Below are 22166 nucleotides of genomic sequence, written 5' to 3'. Positions count from 1 at the left end.
TTTTTTTTTTTTCACCATTCCTTCAGAAATGTGTAATTTCGGCTGTGATGTCATCATGCGCTCAGGTCACGTGACGCTCAGGTGAGACGCAGGTGTAAGTGGAGGCGCTCCATCCATTATTCAGACGGAGGACTCTGATTGGCTGCTGCACACCGGTGGTACTCACACGAGTGTCTCTTCTTTCTGTCTTCAGACTGTGTGTTTTGCGGGTCGAGAGAGTCCTGGATCTGGTAAAGTTATCGTCAGATTTGATGTTTTATGTTGTGTGTTGGTGAATGAGTGTCTGTGTTTGTCTGAATGAAACTGATCTGGGATCAGCTTGTGTCTTCTGGAAAGTCAACATGTTCTGTCACGTCGAAACAAAGGCGTTTGAATTATTAATGTCTAGTTTTCATAGGCTGGCTGTGAAGTGTTTGCTGTCTAGAGTAGTTGGAGTCTAGTAGTGCTGATAGTGATGTGCTCAAACCTGTGGTTGCTAAGATGTTCTGAGTGTTCTTAGTTTGTTGCTATGTGGTTTCTGATGTGATGTTATATGGATGCTAACCTGTTCTGCGTTGTTTTAGTGGGTAGCTATGCGGTTTCTACGGTGGTCTGAGTGTTTAGTGTGTTGCTAAGCTGTCCTGCATGGTTTAGTTTCATTTTTTTATTTTATTTATTTTTTTTTTATTTGGCATTTATATTATATTCTATTATTTTTTTCTCTATTAGTATTTTTATTCCTGTACTGCATTTTATCAAAAAGCCCTTACTGTTTTGTATTGCTCGTATTGCATGTATTGCATTTTACTAGAAAAGCCCTTCTAGGGACTAATGTTGTAAATTAGCTTTGGCTAAAAACATTGATACATGCATCAGATCACTGTCAAAGTGTATCTATGTTATCTGTATCTGTCCCTATCTAAATAAACTATAATAATAATAATAATAGTGTGTTGCTATGCAGTTGTTGTGGTGGTATGAGTGTTTTTTTTAGTGTTGCTAAGCTGCATGTTTTAGTCGTTGCTATGCAGTTGTTGTGGTGGTATGAGTGTTTTTTTTAGTGTGTTGCTAAGCTGCATGTTTTAGTCGTTGCTATGCAGTTGTTGTGGTGGTCTGAGTGTTTTATAGTGTGTTTCTGTGCAGTTGCTGAGTGTTTCTGGTGCGTTGCTAAGCTGTTCTGAACATTCTTAGTGTGTTATGTTTTCCAGATTGTTCTGGGTGTTTTCAGTGTGTTGCTATGTGGTCTCTTAGGTGTGTTTAGTGTGTTGCTTTGCAGTCTGAATGTTTTAGCATGTTCCTGTGTGGTTGCTAGGGTCTTCTGGTGTTTTTAGTCTGTTGCATGTTCCTATGCGGTTGTTATGGTGTCCTGCATGTTTTTAGTGTGTTGCTATGTAGTTGCTAGGGTGTTATGAGTGTTTGTGTGTTGCTGTGCTGTTGCTAGGGCGTTCTGGCTGTTTGTGTGTTGCTATGCAGTTGCTTGGGTGTTCTAAGTGTGTGTGTGTGTGTGTGTGTGTGTGTTGCTATGCAGTTGCTATGGTGTTCTGAGTGTTTGTGTGTTGCTAGGCTTTTATGAGCGTTAGTGTGTTGCTATGCAATTGCTAGGGAGTTCTGAGTGTTTTAGTGTGTTGCTAAGCCATTGCAAGGATGTTCTGTGTGTTTCTGTGTTAATATGCGGTTGTTAGGGTGTTCTGAGTGTTTGTGTGCTTTGCAATTGCTAGGATGAGGTGTGTGTTTCTTTGTTACTATGCAGTTGTTTGGGTGTTCTATGTGTTTCTGTTTTACTATGCAGTTGCTAGGGTGTTTTGTGTGTGGTTGCTAGGGTGTTCTGAGTGTTGCTTTGTGATTGCTAGGATGAGCTGTGTGTTTCTGTGTTACTATGCAGTTGTTTGGGTGTTCTGAGTGTTTGTGTGTTGCTTTGCGATTGCTAGGATGAGGTGTGTGTTTCTGTGTTACTATGCGGTTGTTAGGGTGTCTGTGTGTTGCTTTTGCGGTTGCTAGGGTGTTCTGAGTGTTTCTGTGTTACTATGCAGTTGCTAGGGTGTTTTGTGTGTGGGTGTTGCTGTGTGGTTGCTAGGGTGTTCTGTGTGTGGGTGTTGCTAGGGTGTTCTGAGAGGTGTCTATGATCTTCCACTATGTTTCAGTGACGTTAAAGCCTGTCTTTGTGTTTGCAGGTCAGAGGTGAAGATGGTTTCTCCTGCGATCGCTTTGGCTTTACTTCCTCTGTTACTCACGCTGATCATCCGTTACCGTTATTTCTTTGTGCTGCTGTACCGGGCCGTACTGATCCGCTGGGTGCGCGACTGTTTATCGGGCCTCAGCCGAGAGGAACGGGCCTTTCAGTACATACTGACCCACGCCACGCCGGGAGACTCCCAGAGCATCCTGGACACCTTTGACCAGTGGTGCAGCAAAGTGGAGTTCATCAGCAACATCGGGCCCAAGAAAGGTACACACACGGCCTAAAATTAATAGTCGACGTTGGCGAGTATATGAAACATTGTCAATCGCACTTTGCCGGTGACATTTTTAGGTAACACGTTATTTTACTCCCTTTTAGTGTCCTTGTTACGTATGTTACATGTACTGGTGAAAAGTTACAAAAAACATAAAAACACGAGTGATGTCATCGTGATTATTAGTATTACATCATGTCCTAACGAACAATGCGATGAGATCTTTGTGTTTGTGTCTGTATTTTTGATGGTAAACTTCAGATGAGTTCTGATTGGCTGTCACGCTCACTTGCTGTGTTCTGAGTAGGGTTGGGTATCGTTTGAATTTGAACAATTCCGATTCCGATTCCCTGTTTCGATTCCGGTTCCTAACGATTCTCGATTCCGATTCTTCTAAGAGGCAGGGTCAAAAAAGTTTAGCTAACCAACGGCCTTTCTGGAGGAAATAATTCTTTCTGAAGGAAATACTCCTTCTGTAAAAATACTCCTTTTGTCACAAATTTTGCATTTTGCCGAGATTTCGTTATTTTTAGAAAAGTGAAGCCACACTTTGGACCGCCGACATAAGCTACTCATGTTCGACTCGCGCGGTTATGCCAACACTTCCGGTAGACGCTTCTTCGTTGGTGTTGTTCAGCGGTTTCTTCTTCTGCTCGGCGGACTGTGAATATCGAAACTAAGAATCGAATTTTTAACTTTTTAACGATTCCGGGAAAAGCTAAAAGTTAGTCCCGGTTCCAATCGATACTCGATTCTCGATACCCAACCCTAGTTCTGATTGGCTGTCACGCTCACTTTCTGTGTTCTGATTGGCTGTCACGCTCACTTGCTGTGTTTTGATTGGCTGTCACACTCACTTGCTGTGTTCTGATTGGCTGTCACGCTCACTTGCTGTGTTCTGATTGGCTGTCACGCTCACTTGCTGTGTTCTGATTGGCTGTCACGCTCACTTGCTGTGTTCTGATTGGCTGTCACGCTCACTTGCTGTGTTCTGATTGGCTGTCACGCTCACTTTCTGTGTTCTGATTGGCTGTCACGCTCACTTTCTGTGTTCTGATTGGCTGTCACGCTCACTTACTGTGTTCCGACTGGCTGTCACGCTCACTTTCTGTGTTCTGATTGGCTGTCACGCTCACTTTCTGTGTTCTGATTGGCTGTCACGCTCACTTACTGTGTTCCGACTGGCTGTCACGCTCACTTGCTGTGTTCTGATTGGCTGTTTGTGCAGGTAAGATCCTGGACCGGCTGCTGCAGGAACACTGCCCGATCACTGTTCTGGAACTGGGCACTCACTGCGGTTACAGCACCGTTCGCATCGCCCGCTCGCTGCCCATCGGCGCTCGCATCTACTCCGTCGAGATGGACCAGCGGAACGCTGCCGTGGCCGAGAAAATCATTCGACTGGCGGGTTTTGATGAAGACATGGTGAGTTTTCGGCATTCGTTTCTCTTTCTTAAAGTCCCCATGAAATCAAAATTGAACCTATTTACTTTGTTACCGCATATTACTAGTCTTGTGGTGAACAATTAATCCGTGCAAGTAAATATATATTAAAAAAATGTTTTACCTTGGTAATCTTTAATCAAAATCTGAAAAGTTACTTCCGGTCTGGAACGGTTTCTTTTTCTGATGACGTAGGCTTCACAGTTTGGGTGGGGAAACGCTTAACCACTCCCCTCAAACCGTTAGTTTGCTATGAGCGAGAGATGGAGAGGAGGAGCGCTAGAGTAAAACCCTGCCCTCTGTTCAATATTCCGTTTCACTTGGAAATACGTCACAGCACTGGAGAAAAATCGTTTGCAACTTCCGGTTCACGGGGACTTTAAAGGTGCAGTCTGTAAGAATGACATCTAGTGATTGAAATGGGTAGTGCAGTCCAAATTCAAAATATCAGAGATTGTTGTTTTCCCGCCTCCTCGGACTCAACGCAAATACTGACTGGTTTTCGGTGCCATCTAAAACTGCACATTTTAGAGTGGCCTTTTATCGTGGACAGCCTAAGGCACACCTGTGCAGTATGTAATCCGCATCTTGATACGCCAGTGGGATGGATTATCTCAGCAAAGGAGAAGTGCTCACTAACACTGATTTAGACAGATTTGTGAACTATTTTTGGGAGAAATGGGCTTTTTGTTTACATGCATAGAAAAAGTGTTAGATCTTTGAGTTCAGCTCATGAAAAATGGGGGCAAAAACAAAAGTGTTGCGTTTATAATTTTGTTCAGTGTGTGTATGTATATATACATAAAGTCAGCATGTTTTGAAAACTTGTGCAACCAGGTTTAGAAGCAGTGTTGTGCAAGTTACTTCCAAACTGTAATACATTAGGTATTACTTGTTACTGTTATTTAAAAGTAATTCATTACCTTACAATATTACTGTCTCAGAATTGTAATGCGTTACATTACTCATGTATTACTTTTGAGTTACTTTCACCAAAATAACTACAGAAGTAGAACTTAACTTTTGGGCTGTAACGATATGCAATATGAAACCGAAATCGCGATTCGCCACACGACTCAGATCCACGAACCTACAGAATCGAGACACACCTCTTCCAACTCCAGCGTCATTCTCCTTACCGTCCATATCCACTGCTGCCTTATCTTTAAATTAGGCTATTAGTATTATTTGAAGTTAACATTATAAAATACGTAGACCTACACCACAAAACTAGTTGAGGATAAATCATTTAAAATTGGGGAAGTCCAGCATTATGGACATGACATTTGCAGTCAAAACTTGAAATAAAAATTCTGTATTTCAGAAAATACATTGAAACATATATAGGCTACTTCCTTAAAGGACTCCAGACATTAGACAAATATCAGTCTATGTTTTATTTTTCATATTAGGGAAAAGACACACATTCATGCGTGACAAAAAAAAAATAGGAGGCAAAATATATTTTTTGTAATTCTGTTAATTACACTGCGCAAATCGGATGAGGAAGGGTTGGCTCTCCAGTCTCCATAGAACTTAAAATATTCATTTTATTCTAGTTTTCGTGTTCGCATTTATGAGGAAAAAACAATGCTACAGACGCGACCGCTCTGAACTGGCACTAAAAGACTGCTTTAAAACTTTCACATAGTCTGTTGCCTTTAAGAAGTAAAAGCAGACAATACACTGTAATACAACTGTAATACAAGCCTCACTGAACATGTAACGAGTAAAATATTACTGGAAATTGATTAGTAATGCCTTACACTACTGCGGTACAGCAAAAAGTAATATGTTACTGTAATGTATTACTTTTGTAATGCGTTACTCCCAACACTGTTTAGAAGACAGAGCTGAAAAAGTGACATGTTTCCTCAGGTGGAGCTGATCGTGCGGCCGTCGGATGAGGTGATCCCGCGCTTGCGTGAGGATTTCGGCGTGGAGTGCCTGGACTTTGTGTTCATGGATCACTGGAAGCGCTGTTATCTGCCGGACCTGCACCTGCTGGAGGACAGTGGCCTTCTGGGAGAGGGCTCCATCATCCTAGCGGATAACGTCATCTTCCCCGGAGCGCCAAACTTCCTCCGGCACGCGCGGCGCTGCGGCCTGTATGAGGTCAGAGTTCACCGCGCCACGCTCGAGTACATCCGGGGCATCCGGGACGGCATGGCGGAGCTCACCTTCCTCGGGATCAAGTAAAACTTTCGACATAACATGACAACATTGTGTTTCTCACAGTGCAGAACGTGTGTGAGGAGATTATGGTTCATTCTTACATTTATTTATTTATTTTTACTTTTTATATTTAATTAGTTTTATTAATATTATTATTTATTTTATTTTTACCCCCCCCCCCCCATTAAAAAAAAATATATATTTTTTTAATTCTTATTTTCACATTTAATTATTATAATCTCTATTCTATTTTTTCTTCATTTCTTTATTTTGTTGATAAATACATGCGTGACGCGTGGCTGAACTGGCCTTCCTCGGGACTAAGTGAAACATTACCGTGTTTCCCAGCGTATGGAACGTGTGTGAGGAGATTATAGACCTTAACAGTCACTTGTGAACTTTAAAATTATTTATTCATTTAATTATTATTATATAACTGTTTCCCCTTTTTTACATTTATTTTGTTATTTAATTTTCTCTCTTTGCCTTACAGTATACTGTCCAACACTGTGTCTGGATCCTATTGGTCTTGGTTGATCACATGTGATCTATGTAACTTCATAAATTAAGATGGTCACATGTGTTCGTAACGTTTGCCACTTTTTTCAGTAAAATCATTTGATTTTTATCTCGCTTTTTGACGTCTCTTGTGTTTGGTGGATTGTGGACTCTCTTGAAGTGCCTCTAATTTGATTTTTTTTTATTTATTTACGCACCTCAAGTGAACTAATTTTAAGGCGCGGTGAATCCTTAGCTACTCTTCATTCATGCATATAAAGCAAAAAATGAAATTCGCTCTTATTTTCTAAATGCATATTATTGATCTTATGTTTCTAGTACCTTGCAATGTGTATTCAAAGTGTCATAACTGGATCTTCCAGTGAAGCTCTGGTGACGTATGCAGGATTAACCAATCATTTAGTGCTCTTAAGCCCCGCCCCTGCAAGCATTTGGCCACGCCCACATATCAACATCCAATCAATAGCTGATGCGGAGTATCAAGCCCCGCCCTACATTTCATCTTTTTCACACTCTGAAATATGTCACAATATGGAAGAAATGATCTGTACTGTCACTATGTTTAATAGCAGCTTTAATAATTTTTTATTACTCTCTATTTAATAATTGATGTATCATTTGACCATTTTGACCACCTTTTGGATTATATATCAATGTCTATAAAATAATAATATATTTTACAACATTATATAGTAATAATAATTTTAAATAAAATATTATAAATAATTATTAAATATTAAACAAAGGAATATTATGGTTGCAATATTTCACTGTAAAATAAAAGTATTTGAGAAAAATAATCTAAAATAATATAGTGTAAAATTCCAATACTAAAATTCATTCTTAATTCTATTTTCAAACTTTATCTTGGTGGAAAACTCTCTTTATAAAAGGACAGTCAATTATGCAGCACATATATTTATTTAAACCTTTGTGATTTAATAAGCGAATTACGCCATAAAGTTGGTGTGATCATCAGCACATCATAAAACATATACTGAGATAGATTCTCGTGTCCTTTTAAACCTCTACGGCTAATATTTCCATATCATGAAAGTAAAAGGCACTGGTATATCCCAAACCTTTGTGTGTGTGACATGTATTTGTGCATCATATGTACATCACACAAATGCAAATGAGATGTGAGAGCAGAGATCACGCAGGTTTGGTGAATAAATGATGACAGAATTTGACCTGTCACGTCTTGAATGATTTAAAGATGCCAAACTAAGATGATTCTGTGACGCATTACAATACGGTTCATATTAACATGAATAACAATGAGCAATACATGTGTTACAGCATTTATTCATCTTGGTTAATGTTAGTTAATAATCCAGCTGTTCATTATTGGTTCATGTTAGTTCACAGTGCAGTACCTAATGTTAACAAATGAAGAGTTCAGATGCAAAAGCCTCTAAATGCCATTTGAAATTTTCTTCTTTAATGATAATTTTTATCAAACTTGTATATTTAAGTTCAGTGATTTCACTTAAATAATTATCATTGCCATTTAAGTGAAATTACTGAACTTAAATATACAAGTTTGATAAAAATTATCATTAAAGAAGAAAATTTCAAATGGCATTTAGAGGCTTTTGCATCTGAACTCTTCAAATACAACCTTTGATTTTAATAATGTAGGAAATGTTGAAATTAATATTAATAAATGCTGTAGAAGTATTGTTCATGTTCACTAATGAACGCTATTGTAAAGTGTTCCTGATGCTTGTATTAAAATGGGATGGTTAACAAATCGACCATATGCACAAGATGAATAATTGACTACAAATTTATTTACAACCACAAAGAAATATGATCCAAACAGCAGGATAAAGCCGTCAGTGTTTCTGTGCTGACTCATGAACTCGCCTGGATGACACGCAGAAATGCCCAGTAACTCAATAACTTTATATTTGACCGACTGAACACTTTGTACAAGCCTTTAAAGTGACAAAAGTTCATGTTGTGACAAGTGCTAGTTTTAGGAGAACACTGCAAAAAATGCTTTTCTGACTTAGTATTTTTGTCCAAATATCTAGAAATTCTTAACTTAGTGAAGTAGTAAAATGACTTTAAGTCTTGTTTTCAGGGGAAATTAATAAAAATGAAGTGAGTTGATGCTAAATGATCTGCCAATAATCTAGTTTCTGTTTGAATTTGCACATCTTTCTTTCCACATTTGCAGATCATTTGTTTTTTTTATAAAGCAAAAATCACTTAATTTTGATTAATTCCCCGGAAAACAGGACATAATAGCTTATAGCATTGTACTCATCTAGTAAATACATCTCGATTTAAGAACTTTTAGATATTTTGGACTGAAAACAAGACAACGCATTTTAGCAGTGAAGTGGTTCTTTTGTAACACTGAACACTTGAGCTGACGGTGTGTGTGTGACGCGTATAAATAACAGTCCTGTGAGTATTTCAGCAGCACACACACACACTTCACGACACTCCAGACGTCACCAGCTCCGGTTTATCATCTGACTGATGGATCCGGCCTAGATCATCCACTGGTCCTGGTCTTGATCGGCTCCTTCCATGTCGACCTATCAGTGAGCGACACTCACGTCATTCACCTAAAATCAAAACTCAGATCTCTTCAAAACTGAACTTTATCAGGTCAACAGCAGATTTAAAGGAGTAGTTGACTTTAAAATGAAAATTAGCCCATGACCCTCAAGCCATCCTAGGTGTGTATGACTTTCTACCCTAAAAACATCCCTTTACGTATTCATTTAATATGAAAAACAGTGATATTTGAAGAGTTCAGATGCAAAAGCCTCTAAATGCCATTTGAAAATTTCTTCTTTAATGATGATTTTTATCAAGCTTGTATATTTAAGTTCAGTAATTTCACTTAAATAACAATTAATAGGTAATCTTCATTGCCATTTAAGTGAAATCACTGAACTTAAATATACAAGCTTGATAAAAATGATCATTCTAGAAGAAAATTTCAAATGGCACTTAGAGGCTTTTGCATCTGAACTCTTCATTTATTATAAATATAACAATGGCACTATATATTAGGATATTATTTTCAAATCTATCATTATTTGACGTTATTCCTGTAACCTTTATCACACAAACCAGAATTAATCATCATATACACATTATATTCACTATACTGTAAAAATGATTGTTGGTTTAACTTAAAAAGTAAATTACCTGGTTGCCTTAAGTTTTGAGCTCACTGAAATAAATATTTTTGAGTTAATACAATGAAGGAGATTGGTTTAATCAACTTAAAATTGTAATATGATGTTATCTGAAGTTGATTTGACAAAGAAATAAAGTGATAAATCATGTGTTTTTTTTTTTCAGTGTAGTTCTTTTGTTCTTAGAAGAAACACATTTGATTGTGTGTGTGTGTGTGTGTATCTTGACCTCATTAATTTCTCCGTCATCAGGGAACTCATTGTAGATGTTCATGTCGTCCATGTCCTGCATGTCTTCATCATCCTCTGAGTCTTCCTCGCTGTCCTCCTCGTCTTCATCATCCTCCTCCTCTTCCTCATCGAAGGTCTGGTAAGAATGTGAAGAACATGTTAGATGTTGTATTATATTCTCAGGGATCGGATCTGAACATCATGCGTTCGTTCTCACGCGCACCTCAAAGATGGGCCTCCCGATGGGCATCAGGTTGTTGTCTTTCTCTGAGATGTTCTGCAACTGAAGACAGACAGCTTAATCAGCACACACACACACACACACACATACTCGTTCTGTAGTACACACACACACACACTGACCCAGGTCTGGTGTTGTTGCTCCTGTTGGTGTAGTTCGGCTTCATCCACACACGGACGGTCCAGATTAAACCACAGAGACTCTGTCACACGCGGGAACAGAGACGGGAAGAGGGTGGACATCTCTGGACACACACACACACACACAGGATTATACCAAAATATATGTCAGAATAGTACGGAAATCATCACTAAAAACACCATGAAATTACTATGTTTTTCATATGTGGTATTACCATAGTACTTGTGGAAAAAACATGTTATTTTTTTAGTGATGCCATGCATTTACATCATACGCAAAGAAATGTATAAAATCATACTAGTATGGTAATGCAATACCTGAGTTTTTTTTATCATACATCATGGTATTCTTATACAAGTAGCTATGATGTGGAATCACACACACAAACATGTTTTAATATCACGTTTTTTCACACGTACTATGATTATTATAAAATACCGTAGTATTCTTAGAAAGGTATTTGATCAAGCTGTAAATGATAGAACAATGTTTTATCACATGTAAATCAGTAATACCTTGTTTTTATGATATTTTTATAAAGTACTAAAACAAACCTATACCTCGTTTTTCACATGTGGGATTAACTTTACCATTAGCACAAGCGAAACATGGTATTTATGGTGCCAAGAAATGTAACTTATAAGAATGTCACTCATAGTATATCATAAAAACGTCAAATTAAAGACCTGTGTACATGCATGGCATTACTTCACAAGTACTATTACGTAGTATAGTGGAAATATCAGTTAATATGAATCAATGTCAGTATTACGGTATTTCTCATACTTTCTGTTTCTGTAAAGGTTACTTATTCTTCATAAAAACACTGAAAATAATTACACAGTATTCCGGTCACTTGTGCAAATAGCATGGCTGCTGATGAATCAAATAATAAAATCTATAAACGAGAGCCTTTTATATATTTTATTTACCTGCAGGTCCGCAGAAAGTTCAAATGTAAACACACGGCGGGTTCTGGTGTTGCACTTGAAGTTCCTCCCCTCGGAAACACCCTCACACAATTTTAAGTTCCGCCTCACTTTCAGAAATCTGAATTTGAGCGTATAAAAACATGCACGAGTTACTTAAAATCGTATTCACGTCATGTGATATCCATATCACGCGAGTCCCTCGAGCAGATCAAACCTTAATGTGATTGAAGATTGACTGAACACTCAATAAACCTTAAGTACAAACTTAACTGCATCTCTAGTATCTAGTGCATCATGTGCTGAAAAGGACAGATGTGCACGAATTATTATGAGTTATGAGTCCATAAGGTCGCAGTGACCGTGCAGCTGATACTGCTGGTGGTTTGTGTCTCATTACTATAACTGTTAGTCGTGCTCCTCAAGGAGTCATTAAAGGACTTTGATCGAGAGAGACACAGCTCACACACTTCAGCTGAAGCGAGGACGATACTAGCAGTTCTCAACTTTAACTCTACACGAAATGGGCTTTTTATCTTCAAGGTATGTTTCTATGAAAGTAAAATCTACTTTTTTCCATCTTTAATCAGTTCTATTAATCCGCGTCCAAGAGCTACGATGCTTCTTTTATGCTTGTTCGCTAATTTAAAAACAAATGCATGAAAAGTTTAAATGAAGATAAACTTGAGAAGGTCTCGGTATCTGATGCGTCTCTTTTTTGTTTTGTATTAATGTCATTTGATTAGGGTTAGGGGTAGTTACATAGAAATAATGTGTGTGTGTGTGTGTGTATATATATATATATATATATATATATGAAGAGTTCAGATGCAAAAGCCTCTAAATGCCATTTGAAATTTTCTTCTTTAATGATGATTTTTGTCAAACTTGTATATTTAAGTTCAGTAATTTCACCTAAACAACAATTAATAGGTAATTATCATTGCCATTTAAGTGAAATCACTGAACTTAAACATACAACCTTGATAAAAATGATCATTCTAGAAGAAAATTTCAAATGGCACTTAGAGGCTTTTGCATCTGAACTCTTCATATATATATGTGTGTATATATATGTGTATATATATATATATATATATATATATATTTTTTTTTTAAGAAATAAACATTTGGACTTCAGTGTATTTATATAACTAACAGCTTTAGCTGCTGGTTAGGAATCTTTTACAATCATGCAGTTTAAAGCCTACACTGAAACAAATAATAAAGTAAATCTAAAATTAGTTTTGTATTGAACTTTTTCCACTCACTATGTTGTGTAATGTAATTATTGTTTATTATATTAATGAAATATTTAAATATTCATTTTAAAATGTATTAAAATTTAATTTATTAAAATTTAAAATGTCATATTTTGTATTAATAAATGTATTTTAATCTAATTTAATATATTAATAGATCATTACCTAACTAATATTTCTAGTTGCGTGAGATATTCCTAACTAAAAATTAAAAAAATATATATTTTAATTCAATTTATTTATTTACTTATATACATACACACACACACACACACACTAGCTCTATATTTATTATTATTATTATTTCCTCTAGATCATTCTCTTGCCTAAATATTGTAACTTTCTATTGTAACTGTAACATTCAGAAGGACATGAGAACAGAATATCTGCTCTGTCACCTTGAAATAATCTTCACTGATTTGTCTGTCTCCTCCCTTCTCTCTCTCTATCTCTCTCTCCCCCCTTCTCTCTCTCTTCCTCCCTCTCTCTCTCTCTCTACCTCTCTCTCCCCCCTTCTCTCTCTCTTTCTTTCTCTCCTTCCCTCTCTCTCTCAGTCTATTGCTGATAGCGCTGGTGTCGAGTGTGTCTTCTGTGGATAAGCTCAACATGTGTATGGATGGGAAACACCAGATCTCTGAGCCGAGAGCCGAGGGAGCGCTGTATCAACAGGCACGAGACTCAACACTCCAGACTCTTACTAATAAACCTTCTTTACCAGCTGCCATTCACAACCGCCAACATCCAGTCAGATCACTGAAATGTTCTTCGCACTGAGAGAAAAAAATAGTCATTTTTAAAAAACACTGATCACTGGTTTATTTTGAGTATAACACACTCACTCACACACACACTGGATGCATTGCAGTGTAGTCCTACTTAAGATAGTCAGAGTCTTCAGTGCTTTGTGCAACGGTCTGATTTAGACGTCTATCTGAAGTCTGACTATCTACTATATCTGAGCCGTAGTCAAAGTCTATCCCATAAGATGGCTAATTGCTATGAAAGATGTGGTCATGTGATCAAGAAAGACAGAAACAGACCTTAAAACAGACTTTCCTGCATTTATTTATAGACGAACTGATCTATAAATGAACATGCCAGCCAGGACTCTGTGTGAATGATTTACCGTCTTGTGTCGTGTCTTTTCATACTGTTATAGCAGGTCCAGTGCCTGACCAGGGGGGAGTGAGCGCGCTGATAGTCTATAGCTTAGCGCCCAGTCCTCTGCGTCGGCCATAGACATATACACTAGACCTCACCTGGGGGTTCTAAGCATGCGTCAAAACCGCCGCCATCTTGGAACAGGGGTCTTGTCATAGGAAGTAGCTTGGTAATGCTGCTATCTCTGCCTTTACTTCGAATTCATTGATGGTGGCGGACTTTTGTGCAGCGTATGAAGTTCACGGATGAAATCTGAACTAGGAAGAATGTTTTAAAAAAAAAAATTAAAAAAATTTTTCTTTCTGGAATCAATGATAAATACATGTCTGACCGTTGGAACAAACAAAAAAACAAGAAAAATCGCATTCATGATGATTTATGGTGATTTTATTTGCGTTAGACCTGTGTCTACTACATTGACGCTGATGCATTAAAGTGGAGGGGCTCCCCTGTTTCAAGATGGCGGCTCTATTGACGCATTCGTTCCAATGAACTGCCATATCCAAGGTGAGGTCTAGTGTATATGTCTATGACCTGGGGGTTCTAAGCATGCGTCAAAACCGCCGCCATCTTGGAACAGGGGTCTTGTCATAGGAAGTAGCTTGGTAACGCTGCTATCTCTGCCTTTACTTCGAATTCATTGATGGTGGCGGACTTTTGTGCAGCGTATGATGTTCACGGATGAAATCTGAACTAGGAAGAGTGTTTTTTTTTTTTTTTCTGTAATCAATGATAAATACATGTCTGACCGTTGGAACAAACCAAAAAAAACAAGAAAAATCACATTCATGATGATTTATGGTGATTTTATTTCCGTTAGACCTGTGTCTACTACATTGACGCTGATGCATTAAAGTGGAGGGGCTCCCCTGTTTCAAGATGGCGGCTCTATTGACGCATTCGTTCCAATGAACTGCCGTATCCAAGGTGACGTCTAGTGTATATGTCTATGTGCGTCGGCTCTGTCCGAGCTGGACCGGCCAATCATTCACACTGCTGGCGTTCCCCATATCTGATGTCGATTCGATAAGGGAACGTCTCTGGTTACTCGGCATATCCGTAGTTCCCTGAGAGGAGGGAACGAGACGTTACGTAGCCTCAACAGCTCAAAAGATTTAACAATGTGTACTGAGAAAAGTGCTATACAAATAAATGTTAATGTGTTTAGTGTAATCTGTGTGTGTGTCAGTGTTCCCCATGGAAAGACAACGCCTGCTGCACAGCGAACACCACAGAAGAAGCTCATCAGGATCAGTCGTATCTTTACAACTTCAACTGGAATCACTGCGGGATCATGAGCAACTCGTGCAAGAAGCACTTCATCCAGGACACGTGTTTCTACGAGTGTTCACCACACCTGGGGCCCTGGATTCAGACGGTACACAAACACACACACACACTCACTCATTCTCTCACGCACACACGCACACAAGCAGTGTGTGTAGAGACAGATTCATTCATTAGGTGTGTGTGTGTAGGCGAGTGAGTCGTGGCGTAAGGAGCGTATCCTGGACGTGCCGCTGTGTGTGGAGGATTGTAACGAATGGTTCGACGACTGTAAGAACGATTACACGTGTAAAGAGAACTGGCACAAGGGCTGGGACTGGAGCACAGGTCAGACATCACACTGTTCTCACACACACACACTCACACACAGGTCAGAAATCACACATCCCTCTCTCTTCAGTGTGTATAGGGGAGAGCGGGGCACAACCTAACGCATTTTGGTTTTGGCTCAATTAATTAAAAAATAATTAGAAATCTCTGCTACAAATGAACACTTAAAGTTTTTTTCTAGGACCTACCATTTCCATAAAGTTGCACTGAAAGAGACAGAAGTGCAAATGTTACAACTTAGCCCATATGCGGGGTTAATTGTAACAGACAGAGGGGTTAGTTGTAACACATAATTCAGGACTATTTTAATTGTATAGTTTGATATTGTTTGTGCATCTGTAATGACAGATATCCATACATCCATCCCTCATCCAATCATCCGTCTATTGTGGATCAATATCATAGATAGAGACGTAGAAAAGGGCTGCACAGTTTTGCGATAAATAATAATAAATAAAATAATAAAATATTGCAATTGCAATTAAATTAGATTTGTGTGTGGCAGCTGCATGCTAATAATAATAACAGTCATAATAATACGAATGAGCTTAAAATAAAAATCTAAAGGGTTTATTGCATTAAAAAAACAGGCCATATTTTTAATAAATAAACGAGTTATCATTCATATTACACTAAATTTTAAACATTTTAAATTCCAACATTGTTTGTGAAAGTCTAACAAAGTTAAATGTATACTCAAACCTGAAAAGTTGTGTTTTCATTAGATTATCATTATACACTTGGAGGCTCGTTTGTAACACTGTGTTACAACTAACCCCGCTGTGTATTACATATTTTAACCCTAGCTAACAGTCGCTAGGAATTGCTGACATGTTTCAAAACGGAGCTATGTTTGAGCAAACAAGACAGTGATTAAGGCAATATAAAGTTAGATTTGGAAACGTATACACCCAACTCAGAAACCGAAAAAAAAACCTATGATGAAAAAAATTACTTTCATGGTGTCAAAACACTTTTGTCCAGTATCTTCACGAAATATAATCAAAACTTTCCGCAAATCCGCGGGAGACCGTCTTCTGGCAGCGAGAGAAAAAGAGCAGAAAGACATCCTGCTTGATCCTGACGAAATACGTAAAACGTCCGTGTTACATTTAACCCCGTGTTAGGTTGTGCCCCGCGCTCCAGTTCTCCTCTATATGAGTGTTTCTGAACTCCTGAAACGCCTCCATTGTGGTCTTGAGTTTCTTCCGGGAACACGTCACAATATTCCTCATTATAATAATTCATGCGCAGAATAAAGGGGCGGGGCCTGGTTGAGTTTGTTAGTTAGTCGGCAACAAGTGAGTTAAACTGCAGTTCCTCCTCTGGCCACTAGAGGTCGCCCACTTTGGGCTTCAGAAACACTACGGGTGACGACGTCACACACACTACACACATATTCTTATACAGTCTATGGTTGTGTGTTTATGTCTATTTGTTGTTGCTTTTTTGATGCTTATATTTTATGATATGAGAAATTTGTTAACCTTTATATTTGAAAGTGTTTGAAAGTATCTGACTAATTTTTGTAATTTATAATAAAACAATAAAATAAAAAAACGTTTAAAAAAAAAAAAAAAAAAAAAAACAGTCTATGGTTGAAACTGGCGGTTACGGAAAGGGGCGGGACATTTCCTAAACACACTCAAAGCACTCGACCAATCATAACACGCTGCTCCAGCCGACCAATCAGAACACAGTGTGCTTTTCAGAAGGAGGGGCTTCATGAGCTAAACAGAGCGTTACTGACAGACTGGGGAGAGAGGAGCCGCAACGATAGAGAATATGAGGAGAATAATCAACATTCAAGCAGGAAAACCTGCTCTAAAAGGGCATTAAATGACAATATCTGTGTTTCTCTGAACCCTGCAGGCACGAACCGCTGTCCGAAAGACTCTCAGTGCCGGCGCTGGACCGAGGTCTTCCCCAGCGCTCAGGACATGTGTGAGAAGATCTGGTCCAACTCCTACAAGTTCACGACGCTCAGCAAAGACAGCGGTCGCTGCATGCAGATGTGGTTCGAGGGAGCCAACCCTAACAAGAAAGTGGCCGAATACTACCTGAGGGGTGATGCGGAGACGGTCGCCATGGCAACAGGCCTGCGTGTGTGTGTGTTTGCGCTTCTCGGGATGATGCTGCGCTGAAAACACCTCGAACATCTGGACTTATTTCTCTCTGATGAATGTCAAAATCCCCCAGAATGCATCACATTCCCCTCTGTTATGTGCGGATAAATGTTAGATTTGAAATAAAACATTTGAATTTAATATTAGGCCTGTTTCATTTGGTAATCCATGTGGCTTTTTTTTTTTCTCAATTATTACCTTTAGCTATTTATTATAACGAGGGAAACCACATTAAGATCTCTCATTTACAAGTGAGCTCTGGCCAAGCACACAGTAACATAATAAAAACAAATAAAGTAAGATTAAATACATAAAATATGCTTTATTAATATATGAATGTATATGATCCATTTCATAATACAGATTATAATAGTTAAACCTCTCTGGGAAGTCTTTGGATTTATCTAATAAATATTAAGTTTAAACAGCATAATTTAATAAATACAAATATATAAATGCATAAAATAAAGAAATGTGGAAATAAATTCATGTGGGAATGAATAAATGTACAAATAAATGAATGAATAAATACAAATAAAAAACATACAGAAAATAACAAATGAAGGAAAACATTAATTAAATTAAATCAAGTCATTAATTTCTTTATTTATTTTCTTATTATTTCATTTATTTATATATTTATGAATGTGTTTTAGAATTTTTTCAAATACTAATATTAAAAGCTCACTTAAAACTAAAAAACTACAAATAGCTGAATTTATGATATATATATATATATATACTTTATATAATTATTAGACAGGCAGATAGATAGATAGATAGATAGATAGATAGATAGATAGATAGATAGATAGATAGATAGATAGATAGATAGATAGATAGATAGATAGATAGATAGATAGATAGATAGATAGATAGATAGATAGATAGATATTTACATATTTTCTCAATTCTGTCTTCCATACAATATTACGTTGAGTAAAGCGAACACAATAACAACACAAAACCTAAGAGATATTCATTGAGAACTAATTATGTGACAACATGCCCCTGTGCGTCAGACACCATGGCACACGCCTGTGTGTGCACGCGCACGTCCACACCACACATTTATTTATTTATTTATTTTATTTACCATCGTTGTTGCACAAATTGACACCAGCCATCACATATCTTATTTTCTAAAACTAATTTACAATATTACATTGTTCCTGTTGAATAAAGCGAACACAATAAAACCACGCTGACAAACATCCCTTTCACTGTTTATGGTGCAGATAAACAAACTGTATCATAAAAAATATAAATAAATCATACAAATAAAAAAAAAAACCTATAGCGCGGACGCGCGTGTGTGTGCGCGCGCGCCGTGTCTCCGTGCGCCCCTGCTGTTGGATGTGAGCTGCTGTTGTGTGTGTTTTCTCTCTCATGGAGGTTTTTCAGGAACTAACAGGAAAGCAGGAGAAACTCTGAAAACTTTAAACGCCCGAGCGGTGCGTGCGTGCGGCTGACGCGCGGCCCCTGCGCCGCGTTAATTCGCAGTGGATCCGGGAGTGTGTGTTTTGTGAGGATTCCGTGATTCCGCGATGGCCGGAGCGAGTGTGTGGTATCACCGGGATCTGAGTCGCGCCGCGGCGGAGGAGTTGCTCGCGCGAGCCGGGCGCGATGGGAGTTTCCTGGTGCGGGACAGCGAGAGCGTCAACGGCGCCTACGCGTTATGCGTGCTGTAAGACTCATGCTTTACTATTACACTTTCGCTATTTATCTACACTATATTTACGTTATTTATACACACTATATTTAGTTGTTTGTGAACTTTCTTTCTTTCTTTCTTGCTTGCTTTCCCACCCTGTCTACGCTGAAAGCGAGCGACGCGTTGTAGTCAATGTGCCTGGAAATGAATGCACGCGCAACAGATTGTTTTTTAAAGTTGAATTTGAGAGTTTAGACTATTTAAAAGTGGCTTAGTGCCCACTATTATCAATGATCACTATTCACCAACTCAAGCTTTGTGTTTTATGATGTGTGTCGTAATAGTTTAGTTTGGTTGTATTGTAAAGCAAAAGCGGTATGAGGGTTTGTGTACTGTAAATCTCACTTCTACATACGAGTTTATCCAAACACTTGAGTTGGCACGCGGGAGCCGCAAAGGTCACGTGACCAGTCTGCCCTCCACCTCATCGTGCATAAAAATAACTGCATGCTCCACTGTGAGCAACAGGCCAGTAGCGTGTCCGATGGTCCTGGAAAACAGTTCTGGAAGTGCGTGGAAAAGCCTTGTAAATGCATGCATTTCTTTGTAATGCATGTTTGGTTGAGATCGGTTCTCAAACAACATAGTGTCGGCCCACATCTGGTACACCTGGAATCCACACAGCCCTAGAGTTTAGGAATAATAGTAAAAAAAAAGTATACAGCACATGTCTAGCTCTATATTTTTCTCCAGAGCCTGTTGATTGATTGTGTTTTGGTTTTGAAATGCAGTCTGGGAAATCGAGCGGGTGTTTTTACGCGTCAGAACACGCTCACATTTCTGAGTCACGGCGCTGTGGGCGGTCCACCAAAGGGCTCGAGATGTTCCTCACACACACAGGAGATCCACGTGTGTCTGTTGGGATAGTCAAGCCAGAACAGGTTTCTGTGTGTGTGTGTGTGGACTGGCACAACAGATGAACTATTTTAAGCAGTTGGTGCCTATCTCACACCAGCTGTGAAAAACTGAATGAGGTTTTTATTGCCAAGACTTGCTTATGTACTACTCGCATGTTGTGATTTCCGGCGTTGCCGTTTCTTGTTTCCTCGTATCTGTCTGATTGACTGTCAGTTTTACATTTCAATAGAGGATTTCGATCTCCTACTGCCCCGCTGAAGCAAGGTGTCCCTCAGGGTTCGGTTCTAGGTCCGATATTATTCCTCATCTACACTCTACTTGGGTCAGATTTGATGACTTGACTGATTACATCTAAATCTATACTATCTTTAAGCCTCCTCTATCCACTCAGCATTTCTACTTGTGTGAATGAAATAAAAAGATGGTCCAACTTAGGGGATGCATGATATATCGGTCACCATATCGGTATCGGCCCGATAATGATCATTTTTAAAGGGTTAGTTCACCCAAAAATGAAAATTCTGTCAGTATTTACTCACCCTCATGTTGTTCCAACCCCGTAAGACCTTCGTTCATCTTCACAACACAAATTAAGATATTTAAGATATTAAGATCGCTCCTGCATACTAGTCCATAGGCTTCTTGCTGGCATCGAAAAGTCATTAAAGACATCGTTAAAATAGTCCAAGTGACTACAGTGGCTCAATCTTAACTTTATCAAATGACGAGAACACAAAAACAACAAAAATAACGATTTTATTTTTAACTATTCGTTTATTTCTCCCTGTGCCGCGAGTCAGGTTACTAGTTTAATAGCGTAAGCTTCTGTTATTGTACGTCACACGCATCACACACATGACCAGCGTCGGCCAATAGTGAGCCTACGTGTGACGTAGCTTTACGCAATCACACTACGTTAACTGACTACAGGCCCATGGAGAAGGAAGTGAATAGTTGAAATAAAGTCGTTATTTTTGTTAGTTTTGGTGCACAAAAAGTGTTCTCGTCGTTTGATAAAGTTAAGATTGAGCCACTGTAGTCACTTGGACTATTTTAACGATGTCTTTAATGACTTTTCGATGCCAGCAAGAAGCCTATGGACTAGTATGCAGGAGCGATCTTAATATCTTAAATATCTTAATTTGTGTTGTGAAGATGAACGAAGGTCTTACGGGGTTGAACAACATGAGGGTGAGGAAATACTGACAGAATTTTCATGTTTGGGTGAACTAACCCTTTAATGTTATCGTTATCGGCCTGATAGGAAAATGTGAACGATACATTAAAGCTGACAAATAATGTATTATTTCCTCCAGCTGAGACTCCTCAGATGCGACTGTTCAACATGAGGATTATGAATTGCTTGAAATATGATTGAAATCACGTCATAAGTAGTGCAACTCTGTCGTATCGGCTACATGACATTATAAGTGTGTGTTTGGGACTTGGCTTTTAACGACTTTTGCGTTTGTAATCAGACTCTCAAAATTATAGAAAAAAATTTGGATTTAGATTTATCCTCCGATCGGTATCGTCCGAAATCTCCATATCGGTGCGTCCCTGGATCTGCTTAACTCAGCAGTGAGATTGATCATCACACCATCTGAAACTGGACTTAGTCTAGGTCTTCTGTCTGATCCCTCCCTCTCCTTGAGGCTCACATCAACAAAACTGACGCCGCATTGCAATACTTCATCAATACTTCATCAATACTTCATCTATACTTCATCTATACTTTGAGGATTGAGTTCACACACACACACACACACTCACTGTCATTACCAGACACACAGGAAGCGTTCACTGGGAATAAGGCCATTATTCAGAACGCTCAATTCATACATTCATATTTTTTTCTTGTGTGTGAGTGAATTTGTGTGTGTGCGGGTGAATGTGTGTGAGTGAGAGTGAGTTTGTTTGTGTGATAGAAAGAGAGTGAGTGGGTGTGTGTGTGTGTGTGTGTGTATGAGAGAGAGTAAGAAAGTGAGTGTGTGTGTGAGAGAGAGAGTGAGTTGGTTTGTGTGTGTGTGTGTGACTGTATGAGGGATTGAGCGACTGTCAGTGTGTGAGAGCAAGTTTGTGTGTGTGTGTGTGTGTGTGTGTGTGTATGAGAGAGAGTAAGAAGGTGTGTGTGTGTGTGAGAGTGAGTT

The 22166-nt window shown here is 38.6% G+C and overlaps 4 protein-coding genes across 6 annotated transcripts in view; 3 read left to right on the top strand and 1 right to left on the bottom strand.

Annotated features, from left to right (window-relative positions):
* The first annotated feature begins 23 nt into the window (after positions 1 to 23).
* tomt (transmembrane O-methyltransferase) lies at positions 24 to 6678 on the top strand. Of its 2 annotated transcripts, XM_039670076.2 has the most exons (4): positions 24 to 230; positions 2151 to 2425; positions 3661 to 3857; positions 5754 to 6678. In XM_039670076.2, exons 2-4 carry the CDS (start codon positions 2164 to 2166, stop codon positions 6072 to 6074), a joined length of 780 nt encoding a protein of 259 aa, XP_039526010.1. In that variant the 5' UTR covers positions 24 to 230; positions 2151 to 2163; the 3' UTR covers positions 6075 to 6678. The 2 variants fall into 2 exon arrangements, with proteins under 2 accessions (XP_039526010.1, XP_088977706.1); XM_089121580.1 differs by lacking the exon at positions 24 to 230 and having other exon boundaries at positions 237 to 2425.
* Positions 6679 to 8345: 1667 nt separating this feature from the next.
* anapc15 (anaphase promoting complex subunit 15) lies at positions 8346 to 11421 on the bottom strand. 2 transcript variants are annotated; one of them, XM_039670084.2, is made up of 5 exons: positions 11282 to 11421; positions 10331 to 10452; positions 10191 to 10250; positions 9966 to 10103; positions 8346 to 9124 (listed from the first exon to the last, which is right to left on the bottom strand). In XM_039670084.2, exons 2-5 carry the CDS (start codon positions 10448 to 10450, stop codon positions 9077 to 9079), a joined length of 366 nt encoding a protein of 121 aa, XP_039526018.1. In that variant the 5' UTR covers positions 10451 to 10452; positions 11282 to 11421; the 3' UTR covers positions 8346 to 9076. The 2 variants fall into 2 exon arrangements, with proteins under 2 accessions (XP_039526018.1, XP_039526019.1); XM_039670085.2 differs by having other exon boundaries at positions 9016 to 9154.
* A 239-nt stretch (positions 11422 to 11660) lies between these two features.
* folr (folate receptor) lies at positions 11661 to 17585 on the top strand. Its single transcript, XM_039670077.2, has 5 exons — positions 11661 to 11821; positions 13095 to 13209; positions 14891 to 15079; positions 15180 to 15315; positions 17191 to 17585. Exons 1-5 carry the CDS (start codon positions 11802 to 11804, stop codon positions 17460 to 17462), a joined length of 732 nt encoding a protein of 243 aa, XP_039526011.2. The 5' UTR covers positions 11661 to 11801; the 3' UTR covers positions 17463 to 17585.
* Positions 17586 to 18803: 1218 nt separating this feature from the next.
* The window catches only part of inppl1a (inositol polyphosphate phosphatase-like 1a), a 27175-nt gene continuing 23812 nt past the window's right edge, over positions 18804 to 22166 (top strand). The window contains exon 1 of the mRNA XM_089121577.1: positions 18804 to 19131. Within this exon, the coding sequence (XP_088977703.1) occupies positions 18992 to 19131 (140 nt within the window). The 5' untranslated portion in view covers positions 18804 to 18991. The remainder of the gene's footprint in view (positions 19132 to 22166) is intronic.

This window comes from Pimephales promelas, chromosome 16 (genome assembly GCF_988280905.1).
Source record: "Pimephales promelas chromosome 16, fPimPro1.hap1.1, whole genome shotgun sequence".
Lineage (NCBI taxonomy): Eukaryota > Metazoa > Chordata > Actinopteri > Cypriniformes > Leuciscidae > Pimephales > Pimephales promelas.
This window is presented reverse-complemented; position numbering and strand designations above follow the sequence as displayed.

Excerpts from the sequence above, each read along its gene's own strand:
- folr (XM_039670077.2), top strand. The coding sequence starts at position 11,802 with ATGGGCTTTTTATCTTCAAG. Across the intron at positions 11,822-13,094 it reads ATGGGCTTTTTATCTTCAAG|TCTATTGCTGATAGCGCTGG; the intron begins GTATGTTTCTAT and ends TCTCTCTCTCAG. Across the intron at positions 15,316-17,190 it reads GGGCTGGGACTGGAGCACAG|GCACGAACCGCTGTCCGAAA; the intron begins GTCAGACATCAC and ends TGAACCCTGCAG.
- anapc15 (XM_039670084.2), bottom strand. The coding sequence starts at position 10,450 with ATGTCCACCCTCTTCCCGTCTCTGTTCCCGCGTGTGACAGAGTCTCTG. Across the intron at positions 10,104-10,190 it reads TCGGGAGGCCCATCTTTGAG|ACCTTCGATGAGGAAGAGGA; the intron begins GTGCGCGTGAGA and ends CATTCTTACCAG. Across the intron at positions 9,125-9,965 it reads ATGACGGAGAAATTAATGAG|GTCGACATGGAAGGAGCCGA; the intron begins GTCAAGATACAC and ends GCTCACTGATAG.
- tomt (XM_039670076.2), top strand. The coding sequence starts at position 2,164 with ATGGTTTCTCCTGCGATCGCTTTGGCTTTACTTCCTCTGTTACTCACG. Across the intron at positions 2,426-3,660 it reads CAACATCGGGCCCAAGAAAG|GTAAGATCCTGGACCGGCTG; the intron begins GTACACACACGG and ends CTGTTTGTGCAG. Across the intron at positions 3,858-5,753 it reads CGGGTTTTGATGAAGACATG|GTGGAGCTGATCGTGCGGCC; the intron begins GTGAGTTTTCGG and ends ATGTTTCCTCAG.